The sequence below is a fragment of the Mustela lutreola genome, chromosome 4, assembly GCF_030435805.1.
Source record: "Mustela lutreola isolate mMusLut2 chromosome 4, mMusLut2.pri, whole genome shotgun sequence".
Taxonomy (NCBI): Eukaryota; Metazoa; Chordata; class Mammalia; order Carnivora; family Mustelidae; genus Mustela; species Mustela lutreola.
The window spans coordinates 62,359,289-62,373,153 of NC_081293.1; the positions used below are offsets into that span (position 1 = coordinate 62,359,289).

Sequence of the window (13,865 nt, forward strand, 5' to 3'; positions counted from 1 at the left end):
TTTAACTTGGAATGATTGAAAAAGTAGTATTTTAAAAGTTCAATTGCTCTATCCTTACAGGTTTTACAGAATGTTCTTAATCACAGTAATAAAATTTCTCTGTGCATGCCTGAGTCTCAGCAGCAAAATAACCCTCAGAAGTCTGAGAGTAAAGGCAACAGCAGCCCAGGGAGTGACGAAAGCACAGACAGCAAGTTAACTCCTCCAGAATCCCAGTCACCGCTGCATTGGTTAGCAGATCTTGCAGAGCAAAAGTCCAGAGAGGAAAAAAAAGGTAAATATAACTAAGTATATAATAAAGGACCATAATATAACCAACAATGTACATTAGTGTGTAATATTCACTTATTACAATTTACATTTGTCTTTTGCTTACATTATGAATGGCTTAGATTCAGGAAAACATTGTTTTCTACTGTTAGGAACACACCTTCCTATGATTATATCAGAATTAGTTACAGAATCATTTGTGGATGAGCATATCATTAAAACCAGGAGGGCAGTAGATTTGTAACTTAAACTATACTTTCTCCCTGTCTTAGCTGTAGCATTTTTCATTTGTGGCAGGTGCAAACTCAGCTACATGTGTAAGATATTGAGGAAGGCCTTTTCATATTCAAACTGTTTGACTCCATTTTGAAGGATCTAATCCATCCTCTGGTGTGTGTTCAGGTGAATAAATCACTAGTGCTACACTTTTTACCTCTCATTATCAAATGTAGGGTCCCAGTTTTTTCTGTACTTTCATAGCATGCTTATTTTATTTAAATTTTGTAAATGTTGTATTTCAGAAAACAAAGAATTTGCCCTTGAAAAGCAAATTAAAGAAGAGCAAGAACAAGACAGCCCTGATTCTCCAAATAGCAGAACATCACCTCCTGTGTCCCAGAATAATGAGCAAGGCTCAACTCTACGAGATTTGCTGACCACAACCGCTGGCAAGCTACGTGTGGGTTCTACAGATGCTGGGATTGCCTTTGCCCCAGTGTATTCAATGGGAACCCCAGTGAGTAAGATGCCAGATTTTTTGTTTTCATATGGACCTTAAATTTAGGTGATTTGGCTGTGAACTACACAAGAAATAGATGCAGATGAAATAAAATACACTTATGCTGAGCATGCTTCCACCTGCATTATAAATCTCATAGCTTAAAAGCTGGAGATCAGGGTTTTCCCCCCAGGTGAAAAAGGCTGGGGGAGGGGCATTTTATGTGAGAAGAGCCCTAAGAGACTCCTTCAGAATTTGAAAACGACGTATCTAGTAGGGGAAATAAATCACATGGTTAATGTTTTATTATTCAAAATATTTGATAATCAGGTTTTTTTCTAATTATGTAGCAGAAGAAAATAAAAAACAATAATTGCATAGATAGACACAAATTTTTAGTGATCTTTAGAAGTATATGGGAGATTCTACCCACCTGTCTCCTCTGCACTAGTCCTAAAATATGTAAAAGGCCGCACTTAAGAGTTTCTGCAGATCTGGTAGTTTCTAACATAGAAGACTACCAAACTTCTGGTTCCTATCTGTTAGGAACAGTGTAGGGACTATAGATGTGTATCCACTGACATGATTAGATATTCTTGAAGGCACACAAAATGTTCGTGTTGGTTGTTTGCTATATGAGTAGTAAAAGTGAAAGTTTAAAAATGTATACATTTCCTCTCAAAATACAACTTTTCCCCAAATAGAGTGGTAAAAGTGGAAGGACCATGCCAAACATTCTTGATGACATAATTGCTTCAGTTGTTGAAAACAAAATTCCACCAAATAAAGCCTCTAAAATAAATGTAAAACCGGAGCCAAAAGAAGAGCCTAAAGAGAGCAGAAAATCACCCATGGAGGAAAACAAATTATATAGTGATATACCACATTCCTGGATCTGTGAGCAGCATATTCTGTGGCTTAAAGATTATAAAAATATTAATAATTGGAAGCTTTTCAAAGAGTGTTGGAAACATGGACAAGTGAGTATTTTAAGGTGATTAGTGAAACTGCAACTGATTGGATTGGAAGAAAGGGGAAAGATAGTACTTAACACGTTTGGAAGTAAAATGTCAAAAACAAAAAGGTTATCAAAATTACTCTTTGTGAATTCTTATCTTTTGGGTCAGATTTATATGAATTAAAAGGAAAGTACTGATTGATATTAATTTTTTAGCTATCAGTCAAGAGACTTTTAATAAAGCCATATATTTACAAAATACACTACTTCCTTTTTTTACATTTGTATTTTAGTCCAGTTAACAGACTCATTTCTATAGAAGCATTTGCCTCAGACTAAAAGTGTAGGTGTTTTTGCCTTTCATGTTCGTCTATAGAACATTTATTTACACATTAGTTCATCAAATCTTGAATGACATTTAATTCTGTTCAAATGAAAATTATTTTCTGTTTGACCAGAGTTTTCATAGAATGGGACTAATTTCAGGTGGCAGTTTATTACATTAAAGCAGAATCTCTGAACAGGGGGGCCTGGGTAGCTCAGTCGGTTAAACCTCTGCCTTCTGCTCAGGTCATGATCTCAGTGTCCTGGGATCAAGCCCCACATTGGGCTCTCTGCTCAGTAGTGAGCCTCCTTTCCCCGCCTCTCTCTCTGCCTGCTTCTCTGCCTACTTGTGATCTCTCTCTCTGTCAAATTAAATAAATCTTTTTAAAAAATTATGAACAAAATTAACAATTTGCATAATTTAGTATTTATGTTGTCTTTTTCTTTCTGGAAAACATCGTTTCCAATTTTATTTTACTTTATTCATTCTACAGGTAGTTACTGAGCTCCTCATAAAATCTGGCCTTTGTGCTGGCCATTAAGGATATAAAAATTAAGTCATATAAAAACAAGTAAGATGAATAAATTATTTTAGTGCAGTGGTTCTTAATCTTTTTAGGTCACTAATCCTTTTCACAGTGTGAAGAAAACTTGGTTCCTTTCTCCCCAGAAAAAATTCATACATATGGGACGCCTGGGTGGCTCAGTTGGTTGAGCAGCTGCCTTCGGCTCAGGTCATGATCCCAGCGTCCTGGGATCGAGTCCCACATCATGCTCCTTGCTCGGCAGGGAGCCTGCTTCTCCCTCTGCCTCTGCCTGCCTCTTTGTCTGCCTCTGTGCTCGCTCGCTCTCTCTCCCTCTGTCTCTGGCAAATAAATAATAAATAAAATCTTAAAAAAAAAATTCCATACATATGTTTTGCACATACACAATATTTTGCTTTTCTTTTTTTTTTTTTTTTTTTTAAGATTTTATTTGTTTATTTATTTGACACAGAGCGAGAGAGAGAGACACACACACACAGTGAGAGAGGGAACACAAGCAGGGAGAGTGGAAGAGGGAGAAGCAGGCATCCCATTGAGCAGGGAGCCCAATGTGAGGCTCAATCCCAGGACCCTGGGATCATGACCCGAGCCGAAGGCAGATGCCCAGTGTCTGAGCCACCCTGGCACCCCAATATTTAGCTTTTTTTTCCTTTTTCTTCTTCCTCCTCCTGTTCTTCTTCTTCTTCTTCTTCTTCTTTGTGTTCTGGTTGGCTCCCCTTGAAGCCCTGATGCCATTGGCAGGTCATAATTTAGACCAGTTGATTTGTTATGTGCTTGAGCTGTCACATAAATATTTTAATAAGTATGTTAAATACTCTGAGAACTTTGTTAAAGTGCTGTAAAAACCCAAAAGAGGCAATGACTAGGCTAGAGTACTAATTCAGAAATGGTAGTCTGAATTGATGCCTCAAGGGTTAAGTGAAATTTTTCTGTATGTGAACAAGAGGTTGGAAATAAACAAGAGCATCAGGTGCTTGGGGAACTGTTAAATAGTTTTGTTTGGAATATATATAAAAGAGTTATGTGGGAGAATGGTAAGAAATGGTAGTTAGAGTTATGATTATGAGGGGCCTTTGTATATTACACTGAGGAGTTTGAATTTTATCCTGTAGAAGATAGTAATTGATGAGTCAAATTGACATATTAAAATAATTGATAGCAAAAGCAGATTGGAAGTTGAATTCAAGGAAAATAAGGGTATAGGCAAGGAATCAAAATAGGAAGGTTTCTAGTATTTTGAGAAGATGATGATGATGATGGTAGCCTACGAATTCTGCTTGAGAATATTCTAATACACTAGCTAACTTGCCCCTCATTTTTTTTTTTAACAATATGATTTACTGTTAGGAAGAGTGGCATCAGGGCTGGATAGCCACAATAGGGACTGGGAATTAATACCTGAATTGCCAACGATAGTTAATTAATTGCTGAGCCTATTTTTAATAGTTGGATGTATTATTAGCCTGTTGAAGGGAAGTTTAATGGAGTGGTCCCCCATGTAAGCCGTTAACCAGATTTAAGGTAATTTTGTTGTTTTTCTTTTCTTTTTGAGAGATCTTTTGCGATAAGAACCTTAGCTAGGGTATTCTGCTCTATAGTTCCCGAAATAAAATTACCTTAATGAAATTTAAGAACACTTAATATATGCCGTATTTTACAAGAGAATCTCAAGTCACAACTTTCTCTGTTTTCTATATCCCAGACTTTTGCTTCTAATGGAATTTTTAAAACCGAGAACCTTGGAGATAGTATATCAGATTGTTGTAGAGGTCTTTTTACATCAGCATTGGAGTTTTAGAAGCTTTAAATCTTCAGTTTTTAGTTTTTGGGTTAGATAGCCTTGAGGGAATTCAAATTCATCTGATTTCAAAGGAAAGATTTACTTTCAGGGAGTCAGCCATTAAGCTTGAAATTTAATGTTTTGCCTTATTGTGTAATATTTTTATTTATCATGATCCTTCTGGAGGTAAAGAACGTGTGTATGTGTTTTAAGTAATACAAATTATGTTTTAATCTCAAGGACTATATGTATGTTGTTAAAATCTTTTTATATATATCACACATAAAGATATATAAGTAGGTTATGTTCTATCTTCAAAAATTAGTCTATAAATAATGCAGCCCAAAATTCATATTTATACTACCTAGAACTGAAATTTTTAGGGTAGCCCTTTAAGACTTTGTTCCTGAAAATTTACTACATGTTAATTTTAATTTTTTAAAAAATGGCAGTGTATTTACATGGCATTCTCTCTTTACCTATTCTCATTGACAGTATATTATGTGTATCTTTTCAGGTCAGGGACTATTTTCAGAAGTCCCTTTTATTTTCACAATTTGTCATTAGTCTCATTAGTCCTAAAACTTAACATGTTACCTGTTTGTTGTACATGTGTATAAAATCGAATTTTGGAAGTGTTCATATACCTTTTAACTTCTCGATCTATCTATTTATTTATTTATAAGCCTGCAGTGGTTTCTGGTGTGCATAAGAAAATGAACATTAGCTTGTGGAAGGCGGAGTCAATTAGTCTTGATTTTGGAGACCACCAAGCTGATCTCCTGAACTGCAAAGACAGCATTATTTCAAATGCCAATGTTAAGGAATTCTGGGATGGTTTTGAAGAAGTTTCAAGTATGTTGTTTTTTGTTTGTTTCACTGCTTTCTGAAACATAGCCCCCCAAAATTATAAATTGCAAACATGACTTAACAGATTTTTAATCTTTGAAACGTCTATATTACTTTGGCTAATAAAGAAGAGACAAATACTTGGAAACAAGAGACTAGGTCTTATTCCTTGGTTCTACCCCTAATATCCTTTGACCATAAATAAGTTATTTATATCATGTTTACTTGTATCATATGGGGAATATTTTCAGCAACCCCATAAACCTTTGATGTTAAACCCCATATGTTATGTAAAACACTTAGAAAATTAAAAGTAAAAATGTAAGACTAGTTTCAATAACATTTGTAAACAGATTTTTAAAGGATATTTTTGCAATATACAAATACCTAAATGCATAAGGAATAAAAGTCCTAATACTATATAAGTACATAAGAAATTAAACTCAGTAAGCAAGCATTCATTAAATACATACTGTACAATAATCAAGTCATTCATTCCAAACTTTAGTAAAAATTAAAAGGCAGAAATTACCTTTTAATAATAAACTGCATTCTTTATAGAACGACAAAAAACGAAAAATGGAGAAACAGTTGTTTTAAAACTGAAAGATTGCCCTTCAGGAGAAGACTTCAAGACTATGATGCCAGCAAGGTATATATTTTTAAAACTTTTTATTTTAACTCTTGAGTTTTTTAAATTGTCTGAGATTATCCCCAGAAGTAGGATAAGGAACTACTGATTTTATTTCAGGCATTTTCCTTGCCAATTAAGAACAAAACCCAATCTCTGTTCTCAGCAGGATAACGTCTTTATGTTAGGTCGGTAAAGGAAAACATGCTATTATCAAAGGATGCTGGGTACTGTTTATGACCTTCCTTCTCTTGATGCTTTTAATTTGCTATGTTTAGAGAAAGAATTGCAGTTCAGAATTCCGTGTCACTTCTGTTCTGTGCTTGTCCTTGTGTTAGGCATTCATTTAAACTAAATGAAGTTTAGTTTAAGGGAAGTGTTAATTGGCAGAATCCTTAAGGAAAAGTTTAAACAACCTGAAAATTTGTATTTGAAAATTTGTATATGAAGGCACCCAAGAAAGTTAATCTGTATTCAGATGAAGTCAATGTTGTTATTCTTCAGATACGAAGATCTTTTAAAAAGCCTACCATTGCCAGAATATTGTAGTCCAGAAGGAAAATTCAACTTGGCCTCTCATTTGCCAGGATTTTTTGTACGCCCTGATCTAGGACCCAGGTTGTGCAGTGCCTATGGTAGGTATATATTTGCATTTCTGTATACTTGGAATTATATGACATTTTAACTTCTGCCAAAGATAAATCGACTAGTGATTTTTAGGCTCTATCAAATCCATTTTTTAGTAATCCATTGAAGTCATCACTATATTAGAAATTAATAGCCAGTATAGTTAATAACTGAGTTATTTGAGTTAATAACTCAATATAGTTAAGTACTTGCTAATTCTTGCAAGTACAATTCTTGCAAAATATTTACATTTTCTAGTAATTTGATTTTTATGGAAATTTCTTGGATTGTGGCTCTTGGGGAACAGGCTTTGGAACAAGGAAACTAAAGCTGAAATTACAATTAACAAATTTTCCTCGTAGAGCTAACTTTAGGGGGAATATCTAGAATATGTTTTCAGTCAAATAAAATTTTATAAAATTTTATACACAGGTGTAGCGGCTGCTAAAGATCATGACATAGGAACAACAAATCTCCACGTTGAAGTTTCTGATGTTGTAAATATTCTAGTCTATGTTGGCATAGCAAAAGGAAATGGCATTCTCTCAAAAGCAGGTAAAGAAACTTGAAGAATAATGGTCTTTGCGATGAAACCGAATAACCATACACACTAGGATTTATTATCTAGAATGTCAGCCTCTGAGTAAACAGCAAAGATTGCAGAAAGAATTGCAGTGGATATAGGGATATTCTAATCTTTAACAGTGCTTGATTTACCTTTTTTCAATAAAACAAATTTAATTTTAAAAATGAGTATTTTTATTTGTTCCTTTCCTATCTTTAAATGTTCTGTTTGTTGAAATAAACTGTTAAGCTTACTTATAAATACTTTACTGGAGAATAGAAACTGGGTCCTGGGGTTCTGAGGAGGATTAAGATTTGGTTTGTGCCTCAGACGTTCATGTTTTCCCCTCTACTATCAGAGAAGGGATATTTTCTCCAAAGTAGATTGAAGCTTTTCTATCCATTGTAGAGGTTTTAGATTCCATCCTCTAGTTTTCTTTCCAAAACCTTGTTCCATCTGCTATCCCCTTCTATGTAAATAGGTCTTTAAACTTTTCCTCTCTGCTGGTTATTTTCTTCAGAGTAGAAGTACACTCTAGACTGTTCAGAAGAAAACTTTCAAATCTCGTCTTCCTTGCCACCATCCTGTAGTTCCAGCCTTTCTAACAAATTCTTTGCTGTCTTTTGTCAGCTCTTACTCACATTTCAGTTCTATGTACGTTGGCCTTAGACCTGCTGCCCCACTGAAATTACTTACAGCAGCCCTCACCAACATTCACAATTGGATAAGTGGTTTCAGTGGTTTCTTTCTGGTTGTCTTAATGCTTGCCCTTCTGAAATAAATGTACTGTCAATCACTGCCTCTTCTTCAGATACTGCCCTTGGCTTCTGTGATACTACTCCCCTAGTTCTTAACTACCCTTATAGAATCCCAGGCTTTCCTAGAGTCAGAGAATTTTTTTCCTACCTTTCTAGTTTACATGTACTTTATCTGAAATTCTATACATGACTCAGCCACCATGTACATAACCAGCTCTGTATCTGGAGCGAAGGAGGTATCTAAAGCTTAGTGACTAGGTGCTGAGGACATGGGGGTTCCTATAGTATTCACTCTACTTTTCTGTATATTTGACAGCTTCCATAAAACACAACCTAAATTCCCCCCAAACTAGAAACTCATTTTTATACTGTTTTTCAGCTTCCTAAATTAACATTTATTATAATCGATAAACTCTTCACTTCCTCCACTCCCAAGGATTTGAGAGTCAGGTACACTTGGGTTGTAGTCCTATCTCTAATACAGAAAGTATGACTTGTGGTTCAGATTATCTTTTCAAAGCTTGTGACTCCACAGAGTTCATTATCTCTTCTGTGCCTCATTGCACTTTTTTCAAATCAACCCCTTTAGCATTTGTTCTATAATACAGAATTTATACCTGCTTTTCTCCTCTACTAATCTTTCATGTCCTCAAATGCTGAGCCTTTATTATTCATCCTTGTTCCTGCTCACCGCCCATCCCTCATTTATAAGTATAGTATTTTGTCTTTTAAGAAAACATTTCATCATTGTAATCCTATGGCTGTCTTTATCTGAAGCTTTTGCCACTCTTTATAGATGATCACCAAGAGAGTGTTTTAGGGTAAATGCCTAAAACCTGAAGAAACACCTGCTTATTTAAAGCATATGCTTTTTCCTCTACCTACCTATCTGTCTCCCTGGTAAATCGCTTCAAAGTGTGGCTCAATGTCATCTCCCTCCCCCTAGAGGCCTTATTTTAAAAAAGCTTTTGGAACACCTGGTGGCTTAGTGGGTTAAGCCTCTGCTTTCAGCTCAGGTCATGGTCTCGGGGGTCCCTAGGGATTGAGGCCTGCATCAGGGGCTCTGCTCAGTAGGGAGCTTGCTTCCCCCCTCTCTCTGTCTGCCTCTCTGCTTACTTGTGATCTCTCTCTTTCTCTCTCTGTGTGTCAAATAAGCAAATAAAATCTTCAAAAAAAAAAAAAATGAAAAAGGTTTTCCCTACCCCAATTATCCCCCTCCTCCTTTTTTTTTCTTGATTTTGTACATTTATTTTGCAAGAAAGAGATCATGAGCAGGGAGAGGAGCAGAGCAAGAGAAAGAAGCAGACTCCCTGCTGAGCAGGGGGTCTGATGGGGGTCCTGATCTCAGGACCTACTGAATAAAGAATAAATGACTAAATAAAGAAATCTTTGCAATCGACTTTAAACATAAGGAAGAATCTACTGTTAAAAATTAGGAAACATTTCATGTATTCTTCGTAGCAAGCAATAAATTTACTCTGAAAAGAACCTTTCTTTAAAATGTTCGCTGTAGTTGGGGCACCAACTACACTCAGGTCATGATCCGCTCAGGTCATGATCTCAGGGTCATGAGATTGAGCCCCGAATCAGGCTCCACACTGAGCTGGTGCTTGCCTGCTTAGCATTCTCTCTCTTCTTCTCCCTGCCTGCCCCCCCCCACCAGCCCCCAAAATAAAATAGAGGTTATGATCCTTGCCTACCTTACTAAGTAGTTAGTAGTAGCCATGAAAGTCTTGTTTAAGTTCAGAAATGGTGTATGAGTACAGATCACTGTTACGACCACCCCCTTAGGACAGGAAGAAAGTTGGTGAAATTTGATTTAGAAACCCTTGGGTTTTTAGTCTCTTGGTCCTTGGTTTGCAGAAGACAAATGATCTGGGAAAGTTACCGTTACTCTGTCCCTTGTTATGCATGGTCACTGTTTTCTGTTCTGTAACAGTTTAACTGGGTTTACTTCCTCTTTAACTAAGAGTCCTGATCTAGTCTGGCACTGTTCTGCTCCCATAGATCAATTCTAGGATACTTGGCTTTCTGGTGGTCTTTAATGACCAATTTGAAAATATTCTCCTATGTTTCAGGAATACTCAAGAAATTTGAGGAGGAAGATTTGGATGACATTTTAAGAAAACGATTGAAGGACTCAAGTGAAATACCTGGTGCTCTGTGGCATATTTATGCAGGGAAAGACATTGACAAGATAAGGGAATTTCTTCAGAAGGTATAAATTTAGGTCGCAAATAGTTTATATCTTTACCTTGAGCCAAGGACTTAGTAATTTTTAATGTAACTTAATTTGGCATTCAGGAATATAGGATCATTAGGTAATTTTTACTTCAAAAGAGGAGGGAACTGCTTACTATTGTTTTAAGTCAAAAGCTCCTTTCTCTTGCTCCTTTTAAAGCCCTTTTCATGTTGAGGTCTTTGAATGGCAACTTCTTCTCAGTTGCTAGTGCTCCCCTATCTTATATAACGAACTAATCTGTTGATGAGTCAGAGGTTACCCTTATTGAAAAGTGGTGAAAATTATAGGATATAAAAATATGTCATAGAAACATCTAAAGAAGGTAGGATCTTTTTTTTTATTAATAGTTTGGCTGTTGACACAGGCAGTAATTCTGCTCCTAACCACATCAATTGCTCTGTTACACTTATTTGAATGTTACACTTATTTGAATAGACTGAAATTTTGAGTAATCATACCTTAATTTAGTTGTTAAACACTGAATGAAACACATTAATTTAGAATGATTAGTTCAATCTTTTGCTCAAATATTTGTTAAATATGCAATTACAGGCATTTCTCTCAAGGGGCCATCATTGCTGCTTTTCTCATTAATACTGCATTTTCTTTGAGAATAGACTTCAGGTTTGTCTCTGTTCAGTATGAAGTAAAGGAGCTGTAGCTCTGTACCTCTTGTCTCATCTCAATACCTACCAGTATTTTAACTTAAAATGTTATAAATTTTGCTTTCTAAAGCAGAATGGTTAATTCACTGGTTTAGTAAAAGGGTCCCTTGAAATTGATTTGTCAGAGATTAGAGGGTTAGCAATATAAAGATGTTTATCTTTGTACTTAAATTTAAAAAAAAAAAGCAAGATCAGGAAATGTTCAAGTTCATACAGGATAGTTTGGCTTTTGACAAAAAAAGCTACTAAGCTAAGCTTTTCCTAATCTCTGTGCTATACTGTTGAAACAATTATAAAGAAGAAACCAAATGGATGGAAACTTCATGGTGGATGAAAGAGGTGAGAAGGTGGTAGTATGATTCACTTTACTTTTTTATTCTTTTTTAAGATTTTATTTATTTACTTACTTATTTGACACACAGAGAGACCTCAAGAGAGGGAATACAAGCAGGGGGAGTTGGAGTGGGAGAGGGAGAAGCAGGCTTCCCGCTGAGCCAGGAAGCTTGATGTGGGGCTTGATCCCAGAACCCTGGGATCAAGACCTGAGCCGAAGGCAGATCTTAATTGACTGAGCCACCCAGGCACCCATTATTAACAGCCCATTTATTAACACGATCTCAGTGTGCAGTATTGTTTTAGTATCCCTTGGCTTTTCAAATTGTTATTTAACTTAAGCACATGTATCGTTCCATGAGATTCTAAGAACAAAAGATGATTATTGCAAAGAAAATTGGAATTTATCTGAACAGAATTTACCATTTCCCTTACTTAAAATTGAAGTGTATATTTTCATTTTAATTCATACTACAGATTTCAAAAGAACAAGGCATTGAAGTTCTCCCAGAACATGATCCGATACGTGACCAAAGTTGGTACGTGAACAAAAAGCTGCGCCAGAGACTTCTTGAGGAGTATGGAGTTAGGACCTGGACTCTCATTCAGTTCCTTGGTGACGCCATTGTTTTACCAGCGGGAGCCCTTCATCAGGTACACAAGAACTTATTCTTCACGCATCTATTACTGAAGGAACCGATTTTGAAAAGGAAGTCCTGATAAGTAAGAGAATGACCTGCACCCAGTTTGCTTTCATTAAGAAACCACAAACATAACTTTCCATTGCTTAAAGAGCTGACACGATTAAATGCTTTGAGAACTTAAATTGGTTCAACGTGAGCCAGATTTCCATATTTATATTGTTTCCACTTAGTGGATCGAAATCTTTTTTATTTTTTTTTTAAGACTTTTTAAGGAGGAAAAAGAGACATACTATATATTTAGTTCTCAGTAGAGAGACTTAACACTTAAGTATTAAGACCTGAGATCACACATTTTCTAGGCACCAAACTGAGCAGAATGAAGTGTTGGCTAGAACGTTCCATAACTCGGGCTTTTAGTGTAACTCCTGCCTTGTTTGCTAACATAGCAATAGTGTGTCCAAAGAAAGATGATAATGTAATTTTTATAGCTATTGATCCACAAATTTTAAGAAGTATAATAAACACATTATCTTTGTTTCTGTGGCTTGACTCTGTGGACCTGGAAAAAAGGCATAGAATAGATAATGGGCATGGAGGATTGGATTAAAAGCATACAGTGGATTTTGATAAATAGACTAGAGCTACCACACACCAGCTTAGCCCTCATAGTAGCAGAGTGTGCCCAGGAAATCCAAGAACCACGAAAGCTAGTTACCCTCAGAGTTGGTTCCCCACCTCTTCTACCACATGATAGTTGAGATGTATCAGGTGTGTGTCCTTTTTTTTTTTAAACCAAGGAATGTTTTCCACATTTTATATAACTATATATGCAATTATTGCCTGTGTAGCATTGTCACACCATTATGTAATAGCACAAATATTCTTTAAGTGATCATATTTGCTTAGTTTTTAACATGTCAAGCTCAGGGTTAGATTTATCATTCTTAGATATCAAATAGCATTTATGACAGTAAAATACAGACATCATAATAAATATACCTGTTTCATGACAATAACTTCCTAGAGGAAAAAATGTGTTAATTATACTAAGTTTAATGCATTATTTATGTTAAATTGTTTTATTGTCCCATGGTCTTACCTGATCATTTCAGAGATATTGTATCATTAATAATTCAAGTTCCCGCATACCATTTTTTTTGCCTTCTAGTCTCTTATCAGAAAAGAGCTAATCTGTATCAAAATGTAAAACACCCTCAATGGAGTAGCCTATTTAGGAGAATAGTACATTTTGTACTACTTTGTAAATAGAAAGAATTTTTTGATAATATAAGACAGGTTCCCTTGAAAATCCTTTTATATTTAACTTACCCAATATTTATTTTCTTAAAGTTAAACTGGACAGTGCAGTTTTAAAATTGAGGTATAATTTTAGAGTGCAGTTCTTTAAGTTTGGAGAACTGTATAGTTAGGTAACAACACAACAAAATACCAAACACTTACATTACTCCTAAAAATTCCCTCCTGCCTTTTTTTATTCATCTCTCATCTGACATTCCTACAACTACTTAGTTTTCCTCCTATAGTTCTAACTTTCAACATATAATACTTCTGAGATTCATCCATGTTTTTGTACATACCATTACTTGGATCCTTTTTTTTTTTTTTTAAATAAAGATTTTATTTATTTAACGGACAGAGAGAGATCACAAGTAGGTAGAGAGGCAGGCAGAGAGAGAGGAGGAAGCAGGTTCCTAGCTGAGCAGAGAGCCCGATGCAGGGCTCCATCCCAGGACCCTGAGATCATGACCTTAGCCGAAGGCAGAGGCTTAACCCACTGAGCCACCCAGGCGCCCCTGGATCCTTTGTATTGCTGGGTAGTTGTTCATTATACAAATGTAACAATTTCTTAACCCATTCACCAACTGAAGAACATTTGTGTGTTTTCCAGCTTGAGACAAATAATAAGTAAAGCCACCAAAAAATTTGCATATAGGT

At 35.7% G+C, this 13,865-nt stretch overlaps 1 protein-coding gene across 6 annotated transcripts in view; it reads left to right on the top strand.

Moving 5' to 3' along the window:
* JMJD1C (jumonji domain containing 1C) overlaps positions 1 to 13,865 on the top strand; it is a 320,032-nt gene that overhangs the window by 298,493 nt on the left and 7,674 nt on the right. For all 6 annotated transcript variants that reach the window (XM_059170135.1, XM_059170130.1, XM_059170131.1 and 3 more), the window contains 9 exons: positions 61 to 274; positions 792 to 1,006; positions 1,693 to 1,968; positions 5,282 to 5,450; positions 6,006 to 6,096; positions 6,580 to 6,710; positions 7,135 to 7,257; positions 10,104 to 10,243; positions 11,743 to 11,919. In XM_059170135.1, the coding sequence (XP_059026118.1) occupies positions 61 to 274; positions 792 to 1,006; positions 1,693 to 1,968; positions 5,282 to 5,450; positions 6,006 to 6,096; positions 6,580 to 6,710; positions 7,135 to 7,257; positions 10,104 to 10,243; positions 11,743 to 11,919 (1,536 nt within the window). The remainder of the gene's footprint in view (positions 1 to 60; positions 275 to 791; positions 1,007 to 1,692; positions 1,969 to 5,281; positions 5,451 to 6,005; positions 6,097 to 6,579; positions 6,711 to 7,134; positions 7,258 to 10,103; positions 10,244 to 11,742; positions 11,920 to 13,865) is intronic.